Genomic DNA, 25,838 nt, shown 5'->3' with positions numbered 1-25,838 from the left:
TCATTAGGGCCTGGTGAAACTAAAAACCAAGAAAAATGTAGTAGCAGAAAGAATACTAGGTATCTTTGTATTTTTATTAATGATTAGTGTCTTTGTTTCACAGTGAAAGGGAGGGGAGGAGTCTCCTGGAGGTATAAACTTACCCACCTCAGAAAACTTTTTTGGGTATTCATGTGTTATTGGATCCTGACTGTGGACCAGGTGATGCACTAGAAGTGGGGGCTGCAGGAAGGCCTGGCCACTCCCCACACAGGGGGCTGGGCAGTGAGAGCAGCGGGGAGAGCAGTATTAGGACTCCGTGTGAACCCCCCATTTCTGACACTCAACACTCTGTGGGGGGGACGTACTTGACACTTCTGAGCCTTAATCCGCCCCCCCCCCCCCCCCGCCCTGGATATACAATGAGGTCATAGTACCTTCCAGACAGGGCAGTGATGAGGGTAAAATCCCAAGATGCCAGCGCAGTGCCTGGCTCGTGGAAGCGTGGGGCATGTGGTCGCTGATGGTCATGGATGTCTTTGTTGGTTTGGGGGCACACCTTCAGGTTTGCACAGTGAGCTGCACGTGGAAAGTCTCAGTGCGCTAGAAGCAGTAACAGGCTAGAAGGGTCGGGGTGGGGGGAGGCTTTGCTTTTCAGTTGGAACTTCTTCCACTTATTCCACTTGTCCTCTCCAGCCAACCAACCACTAGCCATCCTGGGCACTTGAAGGCCGTCTGTGTTTCATCTCCCTCCACGTATCTGTGGCTCTCAGTGTGAGATGGCAAGAGCCCCTTACCCTCCATTCAGGGCTCTGCAGGCAATAAGACATTACAGGCATTTCCAGCGGTGGGCTCCTTGCTTAGAAGACCCTGGGGGGGCGGAAGGGTGTGCGTACCCGGAATGCTGGAGCGCGTGGTGGTGGAGTTGCACTGACACGCTGATCCCTCCCCAGGTGACCCCATAGTGATTTTCTTGTTCTTCCAGGTGTGCTCTTCATGCAGAGTCTATAAATCCTCACCTCAGTTGTCATATGAGTAACAGGTGGCATCTAGGAAGCACTGCCTTCTTAATCATAGAGGTCACATGATGCCTTGACAATTTCATCACGCAGAACTATTTCAGTTCCAGCCAGTGGTCTGCCTATTTCAAGCAGTATTAAAAAATACAATTCTAGTAGGCATTTAAAATGTTCCCTCCTGTGCTTGAGCTCATGTTTTCTTTTTTTTTTTTCTTGCTAAGTTGAATTAATCTGTGGCTGTTAAAGCTCCCTTATTGTACTGTTCTGTACATTTTAGTACTTCATTTTTGCTTTAGAAAAACTATCCAAACTCTAAGTAATGTTTTTCCTCTCACATTAGTTCATACATATACATATATTTCTGTGCACACATACGCTTTTTTTTTTTAAGCTTAAAGGGTATTGTAAAACACCCAAGTGCCTTTGTAGGGTTCCTTATTCCTCGTAGATATTTGATATCTCTTAATCAAGTGTAGTTGACCCTTAAGCAACATGGAGGTTAGGGGCACTGACCCTCCTGCCCACTCAAAAAATCCCTGTGACTTTTAACTCCCCAAACACTTACTACTAATAGACTGGTGTTCACCAGAAGCCTTACCCATGGCATGAATAGTCCATCAACACCTATCTTGTAAGTTACATGTTTTGTATATTCTTATTCTAACAATAAAGGATGCTAGAGAAAAGAAAATGTTATTAAGAAAATCATAAGGAAGAAAAAATACATTTACAGTACTGAAAAAAATCTGCATATAAGTGAACCTGCTCAGTTCAAGCCCATCTGCAAAAATCAGCTGTGGGGCTAACTTTCTTCCTTTTAGTTCTATTTCCGTGTTACTTAGGGTAATTGTGGTAACTCATGTATGCTTTACAAAAACACCAAGTGGGATCGTTGAGGCCATTTTGAACCTACCTACCTATTCAGTAATCAATTAAGTGATTGGAGCAATCATTTTTTAAGTTACTAAATTGTATCAAACATTAACATTTTATTCTGTGGTTCCAGATCATTCATTACATGGCTATAATAGCATTGAACCATCTGAAGGAAAAACATACGGAGATATATGTATGTATGTGTGTCTCTGTCTCAGTATGTGTGTGTGTTTGTGTATGTGTGTGCAAATGAAGACAGAAGCTTATCCATGATACAAGCAAGAAATACTCATTTGTGTCTGAAAAAATACCATAGCTAGTTAATATAGTCAGCCCCAAACCGAAGCTTCCTTCAGAATCTGCTCCAGGGTGATTCAGTGGCCAGAGCCTCCTTGTTGCAGAGTGGTGGGGCCTTCCGGTATCCAGTGCCCTCAGCTTATTAAGCCCCCCCCCCTCTCTTTTCCAGGTTTGATGAGTCTCTGTGGCAGACTTTAGACCTCACAGGTAGAAACCTGCACCCGGATGTGATCGGTCGGTTGCTGTCTCGAGGAGTGGTTGCCTTCCGCTGCCCACGATCATTTATGGATCAACCATTGGTGGAACATTTCAGGTAAAAAAAGGAAAGCCCCCAGAAAAGGCTGTTTGTAAATCTTAAAGTGGAAACGGATCGAAACTTTGTTTCTTTCCTGTAACTTACGGCCTGTGACAAGCCTGTGCAGTGGAAGGCTAATAGAATTTTGCTGTGCGTCTTTGTGTTGAAACACGGCACAGCTTTCAGTGATGCTGTTTCTGCTCTTGGGCTCTTGCGGGGGGTCCAGGAGGCACATTTTGCTTCCCTCAGTTGGGGTTTTTGGAGGATGGGCCCCGTGGGCCCCGTGAGGCAGGAGCCGTGCAGCGCACTCACTCGCACATGCAAGGCAGCCTCGCTCTTCCCACACTGCCCGTTTCTGACAGAGTACGAGGCGTCTTCTCAGATTATGAAGCTCTGGGCATCTGATCTTACGGTGGACAAATGTGCAACCTGAGCAAGAATGCCCTCTTTTTGTTCATTTTGTGGAGGATTTTGAAGAACGATTTCTCTTACTGATGGTTCAGCGGTATGATTTAGAGCCATGGAGTGGAATAACTAGATACTGAACAGAAAAATAAGCGAAGAACAGCAGACTTAGGGACAAAACCTACATCCCAACTCTGGTACTTTTCCTCTTCCCTCCAGGGTTATATGGCAGCAGCCTTTTCTGCTGCTGGTTACCCTTGTCCCGTGGCTCTTCCTTCTGGGTCTCCTTCACGTGTGCACTTTCCTTGGCCACTCTGGGCTCTGTCTCTGGTCCCTGGCTGCCTTCTCTTGATCCACACACTGGCCTCGGACACTCTGTCTTATAGACCTACCGTAGTGCTGGAACTTCCAGGTCCTCTTCCCCAGTTCAGCCCTCTCTTTCAAACAAACGCCTAGGCCCAGTTACCTCGAAACCTCCATCCCTGCATTTCCTCCAGGTACCTCAGTGTTAGCCCCTTATAGCTGGCTCTTCCATTGTCTTTTTTGTTTTAGTAATTTACTCACTCATCTTTGCCTACAGGATTCATAGGCATAACTTTGTCACCCGCATTCAGCTCCTTCTCATGATGCCCACGAATTAACTTCCTAAGTGGGACTGTATAAGCAGCACCATCTTGACTTGGCAGAAATCCTCCTGAATTTAATTAATTTTTTTTTAAGATTTTATTTATTTATTTGACAGGCAGAGATCACAAGTAGGCAGAGAGGTAGGCAGAGAGAGAGAGGGGGAAACAGGCTCCCCGCTCAGCGGGGAACCCGATGCGGACCCGATCCCAGGACCCTGAGACCACGACCTGAGCTGAAGGCAGAGGCCTTAACCCACTGAGCCACCCAGGCGCCCCGAATTTAATTAATTTTTTTAAAGACTTTATTTATTTGAGTGCGCGCACATGTGATAAAGCAGGGGGAAAGTGGAGGGAGAGGGAGAAGCAGACTCCCCGCTGAGGAGAGAGCCCAATGGGGGGCTCGATTCCGGGACTCTGGGAACATGAGCTGAGCCGAAAGCAAATTCTTAATTAACTGAGCCACCCAGGTGCCCCCTGAAATCCTCCTGAATTTTAAAATGAATGAGGGGAGAAGTTATCTAGTAGCAGTTTATTTTTATTTTTATTTTTATTTTTTTTTTTTTTTAAGATTTTATTTATTTGTTAGAGAGAGAGATACAGAGCGCAAGCACAGGCAGATAGAGTGGCAGGCTAGAGGCAGAGGGAGAAGCAGGCTCCCTGCCGAGCAAGGAGCCCGATGTGGGACTCGATCCCAGAACGCTGGGATCATGACCTGAGCCGAAGGCAGCCGCTTAACCAACTGAGCCACCCAGGCGTCCCTAGTAGCAGTTTATTTTAAGACTGAAACTGTGGGGCACCTGGGTGGCTCGGTGGGTTAGGGCCTCTGCCTTTGGCTCGGGTCATGATCTCAGGATCCTGGATTGAGCCCCGCATTGGGCTCTGTGCTCAGTGGGGAGCCTGCTCCCCCCCGCCCACCCCGCCTGCCTCTCTACCTACTTGTGATCTCTGTCTGTCAAATAAATAAATAAAATCTTTAAAAAAAAAAAAAAAAAGCCTGAAACTGTACTACTTAAATGTGTATTTGGGGGTTGTGTTTGTGATTGGCCGCTCATCCTGGGAGGAGATGGGGTTGGATTTGATTTGGAGGTATGTGTGTAAGCCCCTTTAACAGAGCCTCTCTTTTCCCTCCTCTGTGCCCAGCCCTTTCCGTGTGCAGCACATGGATCTGTCCAACTCTGTAATTGACGTGTCTACCCTCCATGGCATTCTGTCCCAGTGCTCCAAGTTGCAGAACCTAAGCCTGGAAGGCCTACAGCTGTCAGATCCCATCGTCAAGTGAGTGGCCATCAGGAACACGTGACAAAGGCAGTTGTTTTGCTGTGTGTTAACTTCGTTTTCTGAATATGATCTGGGTGCCCTTCTGTCCATGTCCAGATGGACTCAGAAAAGAGCCATGGGGTGCCCCGGCTTCTGCAGGACTCATCCAGGCCACCCAAGTTCACATGCTAACTATATGCCGGGCCTTATGCCAGGTTCCAGACATACAGGGACGATGAGTGAAGGCAAGGTCCCTGCCTCATTCGTGGGAGAGACGGATAATTACAGTGCAGTGTGTTTGTTACATGCGGTGGTGAACACGAGGCATCACCCCGGAGAGACCTAGTTAAAATGAGGGAGGGCAGCCGCCTTAGAGGGAGTGACTCCTCAGCTGAGGATGGAAGGCATTCAGGGTGGAGATCACCGGGTGATGAGGTAAAGGAGCCCACGAGGTAAAGCTGCCTGTGTGGTTCTAACCGGGATGGCAGGCGGGAACTTGCGGAGCACGGGGTGCAGTGAGGAGACCCAGGGAGGGGGGAAGCAGCTCGGAACGGGCCCCTGTCATGCTGTAGGAAGTCTGGGCTCCGGGGCAAAGGGAGCGTGCCAAGGAGAGTGGTCCTGAGAATGGAGGGAACGTGCGGAGTGGAAGTTTAGATAAAGAATCTGCTGGGCACCTGGGAGGGCTAACCAGCTGTGGAAAAAACTAGACTATCGAGATGCTGTTGTGTTCATTCAGGTGAGAAATAATGAAACCTGATGTAAAAAAAATAGCAGTAGTAGCGTTAGAATAAGTTTCTTGAACACAAAGTGCCAGATACTCGGTTCTTCAAAGGTCACCCCTGACGTAAGTTCTGATTGTTGTCCCCCTTTTTACAAATACAGAAACTGAGGCACGGAGAGGCTGAGTAACTTGTCTGAGCTCACATAGTTTGTAGGTGGCAGAACCAAGATTTGAATTTGGCTGTAGAGTATGATTCCAGAACCCTCGCTCTTAATCATGGAGTTCCACTAACACAGGCTTTTGGGAGTGTAGAGAAGGCAAATCTGAGAGATGTTTACTTGGAAGAACCTGGAGACTCAACACGTAGTAGTGTGGCTACAAGCTAATGCTAATTATGGATAAAATAGAGATGATATTCAAGCACTCTTTTTTCTATTTAAAACCTACATTGCTTGGTGTTTGGGGTTTTTTTGGGTTAGACTTTGTTTATTTGACAGATAGAGATCACAAGTAGGCAGAGAGGCAGGCAGAGAGAGAGAGAGAGGAGGAAGCAGGCTCCCTGCTGAGCCGAGAGCCTCATGTGGGGCTTGATCCTAGGACCCTGGGATCACGACCTGAGCCGGAGGCAGAGGCTTAACCCAATGAGCCACTGAGGCGCCCCTGTTTGGTGTTTCTTGTGTGGTTCCTTTGTGCCAGGCATTGTGCTGAGTCCCTTATCATATTCTATAACTTAATCTTGACACTACTAAGAAGGTACTGATTCTGCCATTCCACAGATGAGTAAACTGAGGCAAAGCATCCTGCTTGCTTTCCTACAGAGTGAGACGTGAACTGAAACTCACTTCTGGCTGTAAGGCCTATGTGCTTAGCTGCTGACTTCTCTAACCTGCTTTCCTCAAAATGCTTATTAATTGAGTAGCAGTGTTTTACTGGTATTCCTCTGACATTTGCCTTTTTTTCCCAGTAATCTTGCACAAAACTCGAATTTAGTGCGACTGAATCTTTCTGGGTGTTCTGGATTCTCCGAATCTGCCCTGAAGACCTTGCTGAGCAGCTGTTCCAGGTAGAAAAGATTGGAGACTTGGTTATACAACTGTTTTTGCAAATATACGAGTATCCCTCCCGTGAGCAAGGCATTGGATCTATTTCTTGAGCTATTCCGAACTCTGACCTCTTGGTGATACGTAATATCCTTTACCCTCTAAACTTCCTGTTCAACCTGAGGAGCCAAATCAGTCAGGTTGACAGAGGCTACTTGTGTAGTAATCCCCGCCTATTTCTTCACTTGAAAGTAAGAAAAATTTGGTAATGTGTTTATCAAAATTAATCTCTTTATACCTGACTGTACAGTCAGGCTTTTTTCCTATAATATCTGTAGACCTAACTTAGCGGATATCATAGATTTGGGTGACTCCATTAAAAACATCTTTATATCGTGTAATAATGTCAGTATATAAAGAAAGGTACAGTGACAGCCATTTCTAAGTGAGAGGAGGATGTGGCTCACAGAATACTTAGTGTGTGTGCTTTTTAATAGCCCTTGATCTTTCCTCTCTGGCATTGTATGTGTGTCTCTTTAATGGACTGCTGAAAGTAGATTGCCTTAGGATAAGAGTGTTACCATGGGAGAGAAATGTATAACCCTCCATTCGTTCTGCAGTGTCAGGAATGGGGTGTCTGGCTTAATTGGTGGATATTGTCTTTGAATTCATTGGCTCAGTCAGCACAAGCCAGATAAGATGAAGTGGGCTTTTGCAATGTCTGTCTCTTTATTGGGAATCCCCGGTAAAACCCATCAACTTTTTAAAGCCTCTGGAGTGGTTGATTCAGCCTGGCTGTTTGCTGAGAAAGAAAACGAGGCTGGAGCTGCTCCACTTGGTCCTGTAACCTGTGGGAGCCCTCAGGAGCAGCAGAGAGTGTTCCCTCCATTTCCAGAAGGGGGCAGCACTCACTAAGGTTTGGGCTCTGTTCCGCTGGGGCACATCAGGGCAGGGGAGCGTTGCAGGAGGGGAGAAGGCAGTCTCAGGTGAGCAGAGGCAGCTGTCTAGAGAAGCAGAGGTTCTCTGCGTGAAACGGTTAGGAATCTGTGGCTTCGTGTTTTCTCTGCAGCTCTGAGTCAAGGGCTTTCCTAGAGCTCATTCCTGGGTCCCAGTTTCATGCTTTCCGTATTTCTCTTCTGTGCAGATTGGATGAGCTGAACCTGTCCTGGTGTTACGACTTCACCGAAAAGCACGTGCAGGTGGCTGTTGCGCATGTGTCTGAGACCATCACCCAGCTCAATCTCAGCGGCTATCGGAAGAATCTGCAGAGATCAGGTAAGCCCCTCCGGGCCCTGGACCCTGCCCGGCAACAAGGGCGACAGTAGGTTGGATTTCTTGGAGAGCGCCTCTAAGTGCTGCCCTGCATCGTTTGGCTCCTTGAATCCAGCGCTCCTATTCTTAGTCGCGTTTTTCAGGTGTGGTGGCGGCTGATCTGAAAGCGTGGGTAAAGGCAAATAGCTGGTGGGGCGGCATCGAGATCGGAATCCAGAGTCTCCAAACCTTTCTACTTGAAAACAATTTATTTCTAAGCAGCACTTCTTTTAATCTGCTAGATGAGTGGGTAAGACCTACAGCAGGAAATAAATGAATGTCGTGTTTGATCAGTATTCGGTGGTTCTCAACCAGTGCCATTTTGCCTGCAAGGGGACATTTAGGGAGATCTGGAGACGGTTCTTAGGGCCACAGCCGCGGGGGTGTTCCTGGAAGCTGGTGGGCAGAAGCCAGGAATGCTGGTAAGCAGAGTGCCCAGGACAGCAGAATAACACAAAAGATAATCTGATCCAAAATGTCAGTAGTGCCAAGGTTGAAGCCCTATTATAAACTCTGTGAGTTCATGTTTAAAACTCTTTTTAATTCAATCTAAGACGATGATGAGGTGGTTTAGTTGAACACGGACATTTGAAGTGAGGGGTAATGTGTGATCGATCGTTAGCCGTCTATATAAGCCTCCATGTTCAGTTATGCTTTAATTGTCTAATATTGACAGAATCCTGATCAGAGATACATGTTTGCAAATGGGATAGATTTTTTTTTTTTATTAACATATAATATGTTATTTGCTTCAGGGGTACAGGTCTGTGCTGCATCAGTCTTACACACTTCACAGCACGCACCGTAGCACGTACCTACCCTCCCCAACATCCCTCACCCCGCCCCCCCCAGCCCTCCCACCCACCTCCCCTCCAGCAACCCTCAGTTTGTTTCCTGAGATTAAGAGTCTCTTATGGTTTGACTCCCTCTCTGGTTTCGCCTTGTTTCGTTTTTTCTCCCCTCCCATATGATCCTCTGTCTTGTTTCTCAGGTTCCTCATATCAGGGAGATCATATGATAAATTGTCTTTCTCTGATTGACTTACTTCACTTAGCATAATGCCCTCTAGTTCCATGTATGTCATTGCAAATGGCAAGATTTCATTTCTTTTGATGGCTGCATAGTATTGCATTATATATATACACCACATCTTCTTTATCCATTCATTTGTTGATGGACATCTAGGTTCTTTCCACAGTTTGGCTATTATGGACATTGCTGCTATAAACATTTGGGTGCACGTGCCCCCTTTGGATCACTACATTTGTATCTTTGGGGTAAATACCCAGTAGTGCAATTGCTGGGTCGTAGCATAGCTCTATTTCCACCTTTCTGAGGAACCTCCATGCTGTTTTCCAGAGTGGCTGCACCAGCTTGCATTCCCACCAACAGTGTAGGGGGTTCCCGTTTCTCTGCATCCTCGCCAGCATCTGTCATGTCCTGACTTATTAATTTTAGCCATTCTGACCAGTGTGTGGTATCTCACTGTGGTTTGGATCTGTATTTCCCTGATGGCCAGTTGCACAGCTTGTTTGAATGGCTTCCCCTCACGATCCCAGGCCGTGGGCCATGCAGAGCCTCGCCGAGCTAGCAGCACACCTCAGCTGTGTCTTCAGGACTCGGTGTTGGCTCATGAAAGTGCTTTGTTTTTATGGTTTTTGTGATACTCTAAAAGATTTGAATCAAACAATTGCAGAGTGTGTCTTCCTAGAATGTAAGTAGTATTTGTAAACTGCTTCACTAGGACAAGATGCCCGTCTGCCAAGTTCAGTGTATCAGGGTATCGCAAAGAGGACCTGGGTTCTTGGGCATAGCTGGGGACTTGAGGCCTTTGCTGGGCTCCAGTCCGGATGCCTGCAACTGCAGACAGGGGAACATTTTCTTCAGACAGCTGTGAGAGCAGCAGTGTGTCTGTCTTCCCGCTCTCCCCTACACATAGCAATTGTGTTCTACATTTTTTTCCCCCTTAAACACTGTTTGGAATCTGATGTCAGTCCTATATAGTCATTCTCAAAAAGACATAAAATATGGGGAAAATCATCCATAATCTCAGTAACCTCTTGCTGGTCTTTTTCCTGCATATTTATCAAAGTGGGACGTAGTGCATGAAATACTTTGCAGTATGCTTTCCCCCCCAGATAATCCCATTTTAGTTGCTGCACCCCATCATTTTCGGTGGCTGTGTGGTAATCCGTCAAGTAGATATGGAATGAGTTGTACCAATTGAATAATAATTTCTTCACTTGATCTCCTTATAATGGACTTTTAGAGTCTTTCCAGTTTTTTCCTTTTTTAACAACCTTGTCACGGACAGAGACAAATCTTGGAGTGCCTTTCTAAGGGTGGATTCTTCTAAGTGAGTTAGGATTAGGATCTGTTCTTAAGCTTGGGTCGTTCTTGCCAAATGACCTTCCAAGGATGTTAAGCTCCCACCAGCGAGCAGCCTCTTCACATTGACTCCCACCACCAGGTCTTTCCTGTTCATCCCGGCGCCAAGAAAAGGCAGTGCCTCACTGACATTTCCTTCCCGTATCTGAATTTCCCGTTTCTTTAATTGAATGAAAGAAGGGTCTTGGTGCAAGGTTGAGAAACTCTGCCGTAGGCAAGCTGCTGTTAATCTAGCCACGTTGGGCCTAAAACTCTTCTCTTTGTTCCTCCAGAAAAGGAGAGAGAGCCTATTTACCAAGCTCTGGCCAGAATAATAGGTAATAAAATCCTGCTTGCTGGACACATTCAGGGCAAGGACAAAGATCTGGAGTTGAAGTTGAAGTGTGTGTGTTCTTAGTTACACAGTGGGAATCGGAGATTTCCTTTTAACAGTGGCACCCAGTACTTCACCATTTAGAAGATGGTATGAATGTCCTTTTAGCTCCTACACTGGCGCCAGTCCACCCAGGTTCCAGTTCCTGCTCTGCTGTTTACTGGGTAGTCGGAAGCAAGTTGCTGAACTTCCCTGTTCCTCAGTTTCCTCATCCATAAAACGGAGGTAGTAGTGGAAGCCATCTCTTAGGATCATAGTAAGGAGTAAATGAGTGAATCCCACAGAGGCGTTAACCCTAGTGAGTGTGCAGTGATCGTTGCTGTTATTTTTGCCACCCCCGTGGGGCAGTAGGGAAGCACTGCTTGGGGTCCTGGAGGACCAGCTCTTGGTCTTGGATTTGACCTTGACTTCTCTACATGAAATCATCTCCCTCCTTGAACTGACAGGTTAGATTTGGGGGTTAGTAAGATGCCTCCTCGCGCAAGTGGATCTCCAGCTCGTGGCGAAATGAAGGGGACAGCGTGTAGAGGGGATCTGAGCAGTGATCCCTTTCCACTGAGGGATGCCAGGGCTTAAGTGAGGGCTGGAGAGTACCAGTTCTACCCATCCACCCCCCACCCCCGCCAAGGTTTTGTTCTTTCCTAGGTGGCATCAAATGAGATTGGATCTAATTGGGGATTAGGGGGATGGCTAGTGGGCTGGCTGGGTGATGGGTCTCTCAAAATTGTACTGTGCCCTTCTTCATCTTTTTAGTCACTCATTAGACAAATGTTTATTGAGCACTGCTGATGCACTGTTCCTGACTTGGGAGCTGTGACCTTGAACAGAACTGAGGAAGTCACCCCTGTGCAGCATACATACTGGCAGGGGAGCCAGGCAACCCACAGACAATGAAATGTGGTGAAAAGTGGGGAGCAGAGTGTCGGCCAGAGGGGGCTGTTTTCAGATGGAATGGCCAAAGAGAGGGCCTCTGCCCAGAAGTGACACCTGAGCAGAGGCCTGATTGGGTGAAGGCAGGACCTGTATAGATAAGTGAGGAAAGAACATTCTGGAACAGCAAATGCAAAGCCTCAATATGGAAACCAGTGTTAGAGGGAGCAAGGAGCACAATGATAGGAGGTAAGATAGCCCAGGGTTCTCTAAGCCAGGGCAGAAGCTTTGTTCGGATTTTCTCTGAGTGAGATGGGAAGCCCCCGTAGCATTTTGAGCAGGAAACGATAGGGTCTGACTCCCCTTTAAATGTCATCTTCTCGTGCTGTGTGGAGAAAAGGCTGTAAGAGACGGGGGGGGGGGGGGGGGGGGTGACGTGGGACGTGGTAAGAAATGATCAGACATTAAAAAGCCAACAGACTGGATGTGGGATGTGAGAGAACAGGTGAGTGTGCCTCCTGGGGTTTCGGCCCAAGCAGCCGGATTGGTGACGTTAGCACTTTCCCAGAGACAGGGAAGACTTTAGGGAAGGACCAGATTTAGAGGAGAAATAACTTGGCTTTTAGGCCTGCATTTGAAATGCCTGTCCCACATCGCAGTGGATGTATCAAGACAGTTTAAAAGATTTTATTTATTTGTGAGACAGAGAGAGAGAGAGAGAGCATGAGAAGAGGGAGGGTCAGCGGGAGAAGCAGGCTCCCCACTGAGCAGGGATCCCGATGCCAGACTTGATCCAGACTCCAGGGTCATGACCTGAGCAGAAGGCAGTCACTTAACCAACTGAGCCACCCAGGCGCCCTATCGAAACAGTTTAAAATGCAAGTCTAAGATTCAGGGGAGGGCATGGGGCTGAAGACAGAACTGTGGGAAGAAAAAGCCCCAACCGTGAATGGAGCTTACTTACTTTTAAAAATAAATAACATATATTGATTGATTTTTTTTTTCTTTTTTTAAGATAGAGTGAGGAGGGGGAGGGGGCAGAGGAGAAGCAGAGGGAGAATCCTAAGCAGAACCTGATGCTGGGGTGGGGAGGGGTGTGAGGTGTGGGTCTCGATCTCACGAGCCTGAGATCCTGACCTGAGCTGAAATCAAGAGTCAGATGCTCAACCAACTGAGCCGCCCAGGCACCCCTATTGATTCATTTTCTGAATACAAAATAACACATGTGACTCTCTTCCAAGTTTTGAAAAGTTACCTGGAATCCCACCATCCTTGGGTGTATTTCCTTCCAGCCTTCCCCTCCTATCCCCAACCCCATGAACCATTTTCTGTCTGTGAATTTGTGTATAAATATGAGTTTGGGGGGAATCCTGGGTGGCTCGGTCAGTTAAGCGTCTGCCTTGGGCTCAGGTCCTTGGGATCAAGCCCTGCATCAGGCTCCCTGCTCAGAGGAGAGCACGCTTCTTCCTCTGCCTGCCACTGCCCCGGCTTGTACTTTCTCTCTCTCTTTCTCTCTGATGAATAAATAAAATCTTTAAAAATAAATATGAGTTTTTGCATGTGTTATTACTAAATTGAGATTATAATGCATTATACGTATTTTGTTTTCACTATACAATATATCTTGAGTATATTTTCATGTCATGAAGTGCTATCTAAAAGCTTTTGAGTGACTGCCATTAGCATTGTGTTCCACAAAATGGATGGAGGTTAATGAATTAAAATAATTGGGGAAGGGATTATTAACAACTATTGCTGAAATGAACGTCTTCATGCATACCTCATTGTTTTTCTAAAAGTGGAATTACTGAGCCAAAGAGCCAAGTGTATAATGCTCAAAACACTCCAAAAACTCAGTTTACTCTAAAGAAAGTGAGTTTGCTCCCCTGAAAGGATGCATAAAATTAAATATCTAGTTGTATATGTGAGACCTGCTTTATTATATTTCATCAATTCTGGATATTATGATAGAATTTTTTTTTTCATTTGATAGCTGAAAAGCAGTGTTTTAGGAGCGCCTGGGTGGCTCAGTGGGTTAAAGCCTCTGCCTTTGGCTCAGGTCATGATCTCAGGGTCCTGGGATCGAGCCCCACATCAGGCTCTCTGCTCAGCAAGGAGCCTGCTTCCTCCTCTCTCTGTCTGCCTCTCTGCCTACTTGTGATCTCTTTCTGTCAAATAAATAAATAAAAACTTTTAAAAAAAGGAATATTTTAATTTTATTTTTACTTTTTTGCACCATTTTTCTCTGTTTGGCCAAGTATCACTTCCATATTTTTTGCCCATTTTCTATGTTTATCTTTCTTTACTCTTTATATAAGACCATTAACATTGTTTAATGTTGGAAACATTCCCAGTTTTCTGATACTTTTTAAATTTTGTGTTTTGTTTTGCTTTAACATGGTAGACTTAAAACTTTTATGTAGTAAATTACCGCTTTCCTTTATGTTTTCCTTTGTGTTTAGAAAATCTAAGATCCAATGACTAATTACCCTATATTTATGCATTTTAGGACCTTTTCATATATGTGGGATTTATTTGGATATATTATTTGAGTTGGAGAAGTAAGTTTTTTTTTGCTTGTAGTAGCAGTGTCATTTTTTAAAAATAATCCATGATGTCCCCCATTGATTTAAAGTGCTACTTTTTTTTTTTTTAAGATTTTATTAATTTATTTGACAGAGATCACAAGCAGGCAGAGAGGCAGGCAGAGGGAGAGAGAGAAGCAGGCTCTCTTCTGAGGAGGGAGCGTGATTCAGGGCTCGATCCCAGGACCCTAGGATCATGACCTGAGCCAAAGGCAGCCATTTAACCAACTGAGTCACCAGGTGCCCCTTAAGTGCTACTTTTATTATACGTTATTTGTTTATAGATGATGGTGTTTGGTTTTGCATTTTGCTAGTGTAAGTGGGATTTTTTTTCTTTTCTCCCCACCTAGGTATTGCAGATACATAGCTGTGGATTGTTACTAACTTACCATATCACATAGTTCTCTTACTATTTCTAGTTGATTCTCTTGAATTTTCTGGATTCAAAATCTTACATACCAAGATGATGATTTGGTGTTTTCTTTCTCATAGTGTGACTCTAATTGCATTCATTGTTCCAAGCTTCTAGCACCAAGATAAATGATAGTGTTGATAACAAATATCCTTGTCTTGTTCCTCATTTAATAGTGACCATCGTTTTTTTTTTTTCCCCTAGATGTCTCTACCTTAGTTGGAAGATGCCCCAATCTTGTCCACCTAGACTTAAGGTATTTTTGTTTTCATTTATTTATTTTAAAACAAAAATTGAAAAATCATGACTGCTCATTGAAGGTGGAAAGGATCTTAACTTGTTGAATTGAATGAACCAAACAGTTGGTTATTTCCGTTTTCTCCATCTGAACTGATATGTAGTTCAGTTTGAATCAGTTTGAATCTTCTCTTCTGCTCTGTTCCAGCGATAGTGTCATGCTGAAGAATGACTGCTTTCCGGAATTTTACCAGCTCAACTACCTCCAACATCTCTCACTCAGTCGGTGCTATGATATTGTACCTGAAACTTTACTGTAAGTATTTCATTTCCTAAAAGTAGGAGAAGACAGGGATCAAGAGATGCTACTTGGGGTAGTATTTGTTATTATTAATAGCAGGTTCTTCAAACTTGAACATCTGGAAGGGAGGCAGGTGTGAGGGATGGGGTAACTGTGTGACAGGCATTAAGGAGGGCACGTGATGTGATGAGTACTGGGTGTTGTGTGTAGCTGATGAATGACTGAACTCCACATCGGAAACCAATGATGTACTATGTGTTGACTAATGGAATTTAAATTAAAAAATAAATAAAACTTGAACATCGATATGGGTGTACCACAAATAGGTTAGGGAATTCCAGCAAAACAGAAAAACCAAGACAAAATTTTTTCCTTAAAAAATCTTGGAAAGTTGACTGGGATAGTTTACTGAACATTTATTATTTAGTTAGAAGTAGGTTTAAATATTAGAATACCATACTCTAGTATCTGGAAGACTTGAAAAAGGAAAAATCCTTCTCACCTCCAGGGAGCTCAGAGTATGGGGGCTTTCCCCCCCCCCCCCCAACATTTTTCAAATAACTCCCATTGACTCTGACAGACTCCCTCTGGGCTAGAGGAAAGTTCTGTAATCTTCTAGTGATGTCTGTCCTGGCCGGTGGTCAAAGAATGGGAAGAATAGCATCACGTAAATGGTAAATGTCATGAGTCCAGTGCTCTCTTGGAATGGGGGAGACTGAAATCCAAAAGAGTGAAGTGACTTAACCTGAAGCTATAAAGCGAGTTAAAGGCTAAGTGATATCTGCATGCTAGGTTTTCTAGATCGATGAAAATAGTCTAATAGTCTAATCCAGTGGCTTTTATGAGGGTTAATTTTGTGTCTGCTCAGCAACTTCCGCAAATCAAGGGAGAGCAAAAATTGCTGGTCTTTCTTTTAGAAGGTGCTATTCTCAAGTCATCTTAGGAATAACATTGTCTTTTTATTTTTTAAAAGTTACTTTTTATCCCCAAAGGACTGGAAAATCCTTCCTCATGTAGGATGTAAATGTATAGCAGTTTTATTGAGAACCACAAGAAGTCAGTGCCATGAATTTGGTCAGGTGCCCTTCTTATTCCAGCCGGGAGACCTTGATTGAAGCCACTGCCCCACGTAGCTCACTGTCCCAGAGAAGGTCGTTTAGCTTCTGGCTCCTACCCAAGAAGCATGGGGAGTTTGAACAAAGAATTTATGTAGTTCACAAATGATTGGTTTGCATCTTCTAAGTTAAGTTGCAAGAATTAATAAATGATACTTCAGCTATATAGGGTTAACTAGTAGAATTAGAAAATCCAGTAATTAGGGACGCCTGGGTGGCTCAGTTGGTTAAGCGGCTGCTTTCAGCTCAGGTCATGATCCCAGCGTCCTGGGATCGAGTCCCACATCGGGCTCCTTGCTCAGCAGGGAGCCTGCTTCTCTCTCTGTCTCGTCCTGCCACTCTGTCTGCATGTACTCGCTGGCTCGCTCTCTCTCTGAGAAATAAATAAATAAAATATTTAAAAAAAAAAAAAAAGAAAATCCAGTAATTATATTTTTAATTAATCACTTTAATTAATCTTGGGGCTCAGGGGCTCAGCCAGTATCTTGTTTGAAAAAGCACTGCCTAAAAGGGATGGCAGTCTTTACTTCCATGTGTCTCAGACAGTAGGGTGTGAACTCATGTACAAGGAAGCCTTGTTGAAATCTTGTGCCCCGTGGTAACCAGAACTCCTGGGAGCCTCTAGTTTCTACCCAGAAAAGCGTCCCTGTTACCCGTCTCTCCTGTCTTGCCCTCTGGGTGTCAGCATCTTTGCCTGTGCAGCCCCTGGGGACGACAGTAATCAGTCTTTTTTGGTTGCTTTTCTCAAGAGAATCTGTTCCCATGTCTCACTTCTGTACTTTTTCTCCAGAGAAAGAAGCTAAGCAGGTAATCCCCAGATGCTTTTTCTCAAGCAGAGGCTAAGGGAAGGCTGTGAGCTCTCACAGTTTAGTATTTTTATCCAGTAGGATAAGAACACCTGTGGAGAGGCGCCTGGGTGGCTCAATGGGTTAAAGCCTTCGGCTCGGGTCATGATCCCAGGGTCCTGGGATGGAGCCCCACATCGGGCTCTCTGCTCAGCCGGGAGCCTGCTTCCCCCTCTCTCTGTCTCTGCCTGCCTCTCTGCCTACTTGTGATCTCTGTCAAATAAAAAAAAAAAAATCTTAAAAAAAAAAAAAACACCTGCGGAGTCCTGCTTGCAGCAGTGTGAGTTGCTGCTTAAGGGCACAGACCTCAAGTCACAGACCTGCATTTGAACCCTCACTGCCTTGTGACTTGTCCTAACCTTATCTTGAAATAAGAGAAACGGGCGTTGGCAGTTCGATTACAAATCAGATCACCAAAAAAAAAAAAAATGAGGACAGAGAGAAAAAAGATGCTCTCCTTGTACTTCAAGGTAAAAGAGTATGTTTCTTCAGGCATTATGTAAATAGTACGCTGGTTAACCTCATGAATCCATTAAATGAGTTTGCCTATAACCTATTCTTAGAAGTTTCTTAAGATAGACTATTATTTTCTCTAATTTCATTCTGGCAGCTGATGTACTCAAAATTCACAGTAAGAATTCCAGGATCCTCAATAGTAATTTTGAGAAAGCCATTTATGCTAAAGAATTTTTATTTCTTAGAAGTGGGAAAATAAAATTTGAGTGACTTTCTTCTGTATTGCTAGTGCTTTAGACTACTTGGGAAACTAGGTTTTTCTTCTACAGGGTATGTCCGCATTGTGTCTAGTCCTTTCGGCCTGAATTGATTTTATTCCAACTATGTCCAGACTTTCTTCTGATCATTCTGTATTTCTCACCCAAGTAAGAAAGCCACACTGGAGCTAGTGAACTGATCTGAGATTGGGAGAGACTAAGTAGAAAGTCTGTGTAGGAGAATTTGTAGTTAGGCATTGATTAATTGCATATGGTTACATACTAACTAATAGTTACTAATATAGTTACTAAATAATATTGTTACATACTTACTAATAGATTTTTTAAGGAAAATAGGAATGTATATTTGAGGTAAAGTGTAAACCTATGAAAGGGTCTGTAAGTATCTTTTGTTTACTCAGATGAAACAAAGATCCACAAGACATTATCAAACAATGACACACAAAGGTACACGAGACACAGGGACGCCTGTGGCTCTGTTGGTTGGGTGTCTGCCTTCAGCTCAGGTCATGATCCCAGGGTCCTGGGACTGAGTCGATTCGGTTTCCTTGTTTGTTCAACAAGGATCCTGCTTCTCCCTCTGCCTGCCTCTCCCCCTGCTTGTTCTCTCTCTCTCTCTCTGACACATAAATAAACAAAATCTTAAAAAAAAAAAAAAAAAAAAAGATATTATCAGTGTTCTTTTATACTTCTTAAAATTGGAAATAATGGCTCTTCATTGCTATTTACTGTCCTTCGGTTGCTTATAAATTTGTTCTGTTGTGTTGTAGATGACATGTGAATTAAGGGGCTTTTGATGCTTATTTTGTTTCATCCCCTTAAAATTTTAAAAAACTTTCTGGCTTTTCGATTTGGATCATCCCCCGTCCCATGGGATGCAGTTCACTCCTTTCTCACTTAGGATACCTGCATGTCTCTGAGAGTCTGCTGTCATTTCCTTACGCCCACCAAGGCTCCTTCCCAGTGCTGTTGCGAGAACATTCTTCTGCCGTCTGCTGCGCACCCTTTGCTCACTCGCACCTGCAGTGTCTGCTTACGACTCTAATTCGGTCCACTGTAGAAGGGCTTACAGTTTGGCTAATTCGGATATCCCAGCACCCAGATTCTCATTACAAAGTTCTCAAATGCTTGGATTTCACATAAGAGGGATTTAAGATTTAAGGTTGGGGCAGAATTGCTGTCATCTTAAGGGATATTGTTTATAAACGTCTGTGTGCTGTGACCTTTCTTTGCACTCCTACTGCTGTATTCCAGAGGTTAGTTTACTTTTAGAAGAATGGTACTTCACTATTCCTGATTTTCTTTTTTGGCTATTGTAACCTCCAGATCGTATGGTCCTTTTATAAACACCAAGCATGTTTATTTTACTTAGATAGTACTTTCATTTTCTAAATTAGCCTTCATCTTTATTCAGCTAATATGTATTAAACATCTGTGGTGTTTAATACACTTGTTGAGTGTAGAACAAATACATTTAGAGGGTAGTGGGATGACCGGGAGGGTGGGTTGAACGTGGAAAGTCCTAAGGCCGGCAGAACAGTTTGAGTTCCGTAAACAAGAGGGCAGCATCAAAGGCTTGGGGAATGGGGGGGGGGGAAGGGTGACATCATCTTAGCTGAGCTTTAGGAAGATGCCTTGGACATTGGCATGTAGAATAGACTGGAAGGAAGAAAGAGAGGAGGACAGGTGACAATTACTATGAAGAAAGTTTGTGATTTTTAGTAATTATCGTCAATATGAAGATAGAAAGGATGCTGCTGCCACTATGTGGCATTGATCAATGTGTTCATTGATCTGCAGTGGGATTTTGTTGATAGTCCTAACTAAATATTCCCTTTCCTAAGACTTTGTACTCTGTGTCCCAACCTGGAGCAAATACAGATCAGAGAGATGAATTTCTAAGTACAGAGATCGGAGTTAAAGAAGAAAGAATCATTACCTAAAAGTATTTACTTTGGGGAAACAGGCTGCCTTTTTTGTGACCAGAATGTCACTGTTGACAGACTTGTATTTCACTTAATGGGAAAGCTGAGAAGAGGATTGGCATATATGCAGCCAAAAAAAAAGTAATATGTAGGGAAATCAGATGGCTTTCTTTTCCCTCTCATAGAAAAGGTGTGACCAGGGGCACCTGGGTGGCTCCGTGGGTTAAGCCTCTGCCTTCAGCTCAGGTCATGATCCTGGGGTCCTGGGATCCAGCCCCACATTGGGCTCCCTGCCCAGCAGGGAGCCTGCTTCTTCCTCTTCCTCTGCGCCTCCCCGCTGCTTGTGGTCTCTCTCTCTCTCTCTCAAATAAATAAAAAATTACCAAAAAATTTAAAAAAAAAAAAAAAAGGGTGTGACCAGTTACTCCTTTTCTCCATCTGCAGCCAACTACATAGCCTTGTTTATAGTACTTTTGCAAAGTCACTGTTAGATTTTATCACGGGTAATGGACTTACTAAGAAGTTACCGTAACTTCTGCTGCTCATCTTTTGAGAGGAGGAGACTAGTTCAAATAAAGGTCAAGTCCATGCTTGGAAATCACATATAACCTGAGGTGATTCAGTAAATCCTCTCAATTTAAATCAAGAATAGAGAAGGGAAACAACTATGGTTGGATTTTCAATAAACCTCAGTGGTTAGGTTGTGAGAAAACATCTAATTAAATACACCTGCGTGGGCCCTAAGGCCATGTTGTCCAGGCTGTGATCCACGCTCTCTGGTTTCACTCACCTTTGCTGTGTTCTCGGATCATGGATGGCACGTGGGGTTTTCAGTGGGCGCTGTATAGACTGTGATACAAATGGTAAAAATTGGGTCATGTACCTCGAGTGGATCAGTCACCATAGATCCTGCTACTCTGAAAGGTCTCTCTTCCTTTCCAGTGAACTTGGAGAAATCCCCACACTGAAAACATTACAAGTGTTTGGAATCGTGCCAGACGGTACCCTTCAGCTGTTAAAAGAAGCCCTTCCTCATCTACAGATTAATAGTGCCCATTTCACCACCATCGCCAGGCCAACCACTGGCAACAAGAAGAACCAGGAGATCTGGGGCATCAGATGCCGGCTGACGCTGCAGAAGCCCAGTTGCCTGTGAAGTATTTATGGCAGGGTGGTGTCCCCTCTTTTCTTTGGAACAGGGAAAATGGGCAAGAAGCCCGCCTGCTGAAGCGCTCGGCTCTTTTTATTCTTGGTCTTCCCTTTGCCTGCCTTCTACAAGTGTATTAGACAACCGATTGAGAGTGAAAACGATGAAGTTTTGCTTTTTCTCAATAACCAGAAGAGCTTCGGTCACTGCTTCTGTGCGCTTATGAGCCCAAGTTTAAGGCCCTTTTAGGAGAGCCTGTAATTTCAGGATAAGGTTAAGCAGCAAGATTTGAGCCACCTCTTTCAAGTGCCCTCTTGTTCCGTCTGTTTAGAATCAAGCGTAAGAATCACCACCAGCAAATCATTTTCACGATCTGTGTGGTAACTTTCTTCTATTTAATTTCTCAGTATTGCCTTATGAGACGTAGATTGGTAGAAGTGTTTGTATTGTGAACGGAACAAAAGGAGAATCGTAGGATGGTCGCATTCGTGGCACTCTCTTCCGGAGGTTGCAGAACAGACCTTTCAGCCTTGCCTTTAGATTTGAAATTAGGTTCATGGAAACAGAGCCCTGGGCAATTCATCTTGAAACCTCAACGAGAAACAGCTAGCCATCAGAGGCAGAGAGTTGGTCCAGCATCTGAAGGCTTAAGAGGCTGTTTCCCGTGCTGGGTTGATCTGGACTGTCCTCTAATGAATATCCGTGAAGTTTCCTTCATGTGTTGTGTTCCCAGAATGCCGAATCGTGGCCTTCTAATTTTATGATCAAATGATGTTAACGTGCGTTCTTTAGCTTTTAAGATGACTCGCTGTGTTTTAGAAAGGTGATAGTAGCCAGTCTTTATTCTTGAAACGTTGGCTGAAATGCCAAACTGAAACTGCCTGCCATTTTCCTTTATTACCAAGGTTCTTCAGGTTATTTTTATATGACTCTGGAATCAAGTATTTTAAATTGCCTTTAAAAAAAAAAATTATCTCCCACAATAATTGTTGGAAAGTCATTGTTGTCTAAAGTTCCTGGACCTTAGTTCCTTTAGTTCCGGGAGAACTACGTGTTTGTTCACCCAGAAATACACGCTCGAAGTAGGTGTGGGCTTCATGCGGTTTCAAAGCAGTAAGACAACTTGAAACTACATTAAAGTTAAGATTTGGGTGTGAAATCTTTGGATGGCAACAGTGATTTTTTTTTTTAATGGTGTCTAGAAGAAAAAAGATTAAATTCTACCTAAAAAAACAACAACCAAAAAAAAAAAAACACTACTTTCTTTGAATTGATGACCTTCCCATATGTTTGAAATGGAACAAAAGGAGCTAAAAACTGTTACTTCTGGTAACATTAATTGTTTTTAAATCAGACTTTTCAAATGTTGGAAACAACGATATGAAGTGCCCTTATCTGCTCAGACCTAAGGAAGAACATTTTAAAGTGGCCTTGTTCGGGAAATGATTATGTTTCAATTTTGTACTCGTTAAAAAGTGCTAAATATACTACATGAAATTATTGTTTACAGATTAGTGACAAGGGCAGATGATAGGATCCATTTGGACTGTGATTTCCAGATGCCCTCAAACATACAGTACTTCCAAACTCAAGTCCAGCCATAAGCTATTTTTGTATGTGATTTCTACTTTTATAGACCTGTTTTAAAATAAAACACATTTTTATAAAAATGAGTACTTTCGCTAAGTTGCATTCCTTTGTTCTTTCTTTTTTTTTTTTTTTTTTAAGTTCTCTAGTTAGAAAGTCCTTGGTGTGGTGTGTCCTTGCTATAGTGTGCTCTGGGTCATAGCCCGCTAGTTAAAGACCTACAAAACTAGCCTAAGTGGACCTCTTTGTTCCATCTGCTTCATATTTTTTTGTCAAATTAAAATGATAGTGTATAATGCTTTCTGAGAAGGTTAAGTAAGGCTTATTCTTAACCTTTAAAGTGCTTCTAAAATAGTAATATTTATAAAACATTTGAAGTTCAGATGACTAATGTGATACTCAAGTACTAATAAAAGGCAGCAAGTGGCACTTTTAAAATTTAGACTGGACCAGCTTACACTGTATATTTTACTCTCGTTAGGAAACTGACTGGTTCACTCTATACCTAAGAGGTCTTGGGAATTCAGTTCCCTCTGAACCATCCATTCAAATGGTAGAATAGTGATTCTTGCTGAACATCACCTTATTTATTTATTTATTTATTTTTTGCTGTTTCTGGTTATGCTCTGTTATCACTTTTAGGCTTTCTTAATTATGAAAAATGTCAAATACATGCAGAAATTAGAGACTGTTATGAACTTCATCACTTCTGTCATTAACTTACAGCCTATCTCATTTTAGCCATCATCCCAACCCCCCCCACACCCCCACCTGCTCAAATTACTTTGAAGCAGAATTATATTTTAGTATATACGTCGGAATTTAGTATATACATATACTAGTATATAGTATATACATATACATATACTAAGTACAAAAATTTAGTATATACATCAGAAAGAGATTAATTCTGCAACATTAAATGTCAAGATGCTGTAGAAAATTCCCTAGTGGGTCTCAAGTGCTTTCCTTACACGGGTTTATTTTGATGAGGCCTCAGACGTGAGGCGTGATCTACACGTGCACTTGATTGACACTCTCTTGGGGCTCTTTGGATCCTCCCTACCCCCCCCCAAAGCTTTTTTTCCTTACAGTTTGTTTACTGAAAAAAGAGGTTGTCCTGAGTTCAACATTGTGACTGTTGACGTGATCCCTGGAGTGATATGTAACAAGTTCATCTGCCCCCTATTTCCATAAATTGGTAATTAGATTCAGCAGCAAAAAAACCCTAAACCAAGGGGGATTTTGCCACCCAGGAGACATTTAGTACTATCTGAAAACATTTTTGGTTGTCCCAAGCAGAGAGGTACTGTTGGCGTCTAGCAGGTAAGAGACCATGGGTGCTGCTAACTAACCATCTTACAATACACAAGACAGCTCCCCACCACAAAGTATTTTCTGGTTCAAAATATCGGCAGTGCTGGGGTTATGAAACCCCAATCCCAAGGCTGACCTTACAACTTCCTTTCTCAGTGAATCAATTCTTGCTAGGTGGTATTGTGTTCTTCGGTCAAGAAGCACCTAACATCTGGCTGTCATTCTTTGCATGTTTCTAACATCTGCCTGTGGCCCTTGATTCCTCCCCTCTCCCATACCCACAAGTTCCAGAGATCTGAATTCTGGGTAAGGTAACTTGTATCTCTTCCATCCTGGTGAACTTGATTTCAGTCCAACATTTACTGAAGACCTACAGTGTGGAAGATACTGTGCCTCCCAGGTATCTGGGAGGGTGCAGAGCGTCTGAGGAAAGGCACAATACCCAGAGACTGGGAAGACTAGAAAGAAACCCCTTTCCACCGGCTACCCTAACTTGCCCAGAACAAGCAAGAAGGCAGCCGCCTCTTTTGTCTTCTCCTTCCCAAATGAGCCAAATATCCAAGGAAGTCAAAAAAAGACTCTTCATCTTGAGGCCAACCCTTGTGAAACTCTAGATTTTGGCAATATTTTACACTGCTGTTAGAGTGGATAATCTACAATAACCCATTTAAAATCCTCATGGAACTATTTAAAAATCAATACAATGATTTTGTGAGAAAACATTCCACAAAGAGATGTTTGAAGAGAAGATCTGAGGCAAGAGGAAATAGCTATATAATCAAAATGTAATTACCAAAGATATTTTAAATAGATTGTTTTCCTGTGAAAGCCAAGAAGAACCAGCCTAATGTGACATCATTCAAGCCCTCTTCATCCATTTGAAGACAGTAAGTGTGGAAAATAAACAGCATTTGTAGTTGGGGGAAATGTCTATTTAGAAGGACAGTTTGTAAAAACCTTGTTCTCAAATACTGTCCTACTTATTTCAGATACCCATATCAGATCCCCCCTACACACACACCATAAGGAAAGAATGTTAAATTTCAGTATGTTAAAACTATTGTTTAGTATTGTAATTAGCAGTTTCTTCCCTAGCTGTTGTCAGTCTTTATTCATTGTGCAAAAGTACAGATGAGAACTTATTGTCCCTACTCCTGAGGAATTCACAATTACATGGTATCAAAAGTTGTATCTTATTCAGATGTCTTCTGTAGTTTTTTTAGGATCTCAAATTTTTATTTTTTTAGCTATTATTATTCGGTTTTTAGAAAGGGAGAAATGGGGGCTCCTGGGTGGCATGGTCGATTAAGCATCTAACTCTTGATTTTGGCTCAGGTCATGATCTCACGGTGGTGAGGTCGAGTCCCACATTGGGCTCTGTGCTCAGTGCGGAGCCTGCTGGGGACTCTGTCTCTTCCTCTGCCCTTCCCCACCACGCTCTCTCTCTCACTAATAAATAAATCAATGTTTTTATTAATAAAATTAGTTTTAACCCATGCCTTTACTATCCTATAAAATACTCAAATTAAAATACTTTTTCTAATTTTCTCTTTAATTCCCCTTGTTTAGTCCGTAATTTTCTTTTAAAAAAAAATATATCTTAAAGCCCACGACACTTAAAAAAGTACTCTTCATATTTTCCCTTAATGTAGAAAACTTAATAAGCCTTCTCACTGACTTGTGTCCTAATCCCCTCATGCTTATTTTTAATGTTAAAAGTCAAGAGCACACTACATTTGAAGTAAATTCCTCCTTGTAGCTCAGTAATTCATCAGTGTATTTACTCCTATCTCTTCCCTCTCATATATCTAATTCTTTTCATTATATCATTTATATGTCATGATATCCTGGGGATCTTTCTGCATAATTATCTTGGAAGATACTATCCCTACATATAATGACACATATATTATGTTACATTGGCACAATGGAATGGATTTTTTAGTAATTTAAATCCTGAATTACCTCTTGTTTTTAAGTCCTTTTTTTTTTTGTTTTTGTTTTTGTTTTAATTTTTTTTTTAAGATTTTATGTATTTATTTGTCAGAGAGAGAGAGAGAAAGTGCACAAGCAGGCGAAGTGGCAGGGAGAGGCAGAAGGAGAAGCAGGCTCCCCGCTGAGCAAGGAGCCCGATGTGGGACTCATCCCACGATGCCGGGATCATGACCTGAGCTGA

General features: G+C 43.2%; 1 protein-coding gene across 1 annotated transcript in view; it reads left to right on the top strand.

Moving 5' to 3' along the window:
• The window catches only part of SKP2 (S-phase kinase associated protein 2), a 34,287-nt gene extending 11,870 nt beyond the window's left edge, over positions 1-22,417 (top strand). Inside the window, exons 4-10 of the mRNA XM_032337601.1 lie at positions 2,341-2,484; positions 4,638-4,772; positions 6,440-6,538; positions 7,660-7,790; positions 14,659-14,710; positions 14,900-15,007; positions 20,554-22,417. Coding sequence (XP_032193492.1) covers positions 2,341-2,484; positions 4,638-4,772; positions 6,440-6,538; positions 7,660-7,790; positions 14,659-14,710; positions 14,900-15,007; positions 20,554-20,767 — 883 coding nt within the window. The 3' untranslated portion in view covers positions 20,768-22,417. The remainder of the gene's footprint in view (positions 1-2,340; positions 2,485-4,637; positions 4,773-6,439; positions 6,539-7,659; positions 7,791-14,658; positions 14,711-14,899; positions 15,008-20,553) is intronic.
• The last annotated feature ends 3,421 nt before the right edge of the window (positions 22,418-25,838 follow it).

This window comes from Mustela erminea, chromosome 3, assembly GCF_009829155.1.
Source record: "Mustela erminea isolate mMusErm1 chromosome 3, mMusErm1.Pri, whole genome shotgun sequence".
NCBI classification, from domain to species: domain Eukaryota; kingdom Metazoa; phylum Chordata; class Mammalia; order Carnivora; family Mustelidae; genus Mustela; species Mustela erminea.
Note: the sequence above shows the minus strand (reverse complement) of the source record. Positions and strands in the feature narration are given on the sequence as shown.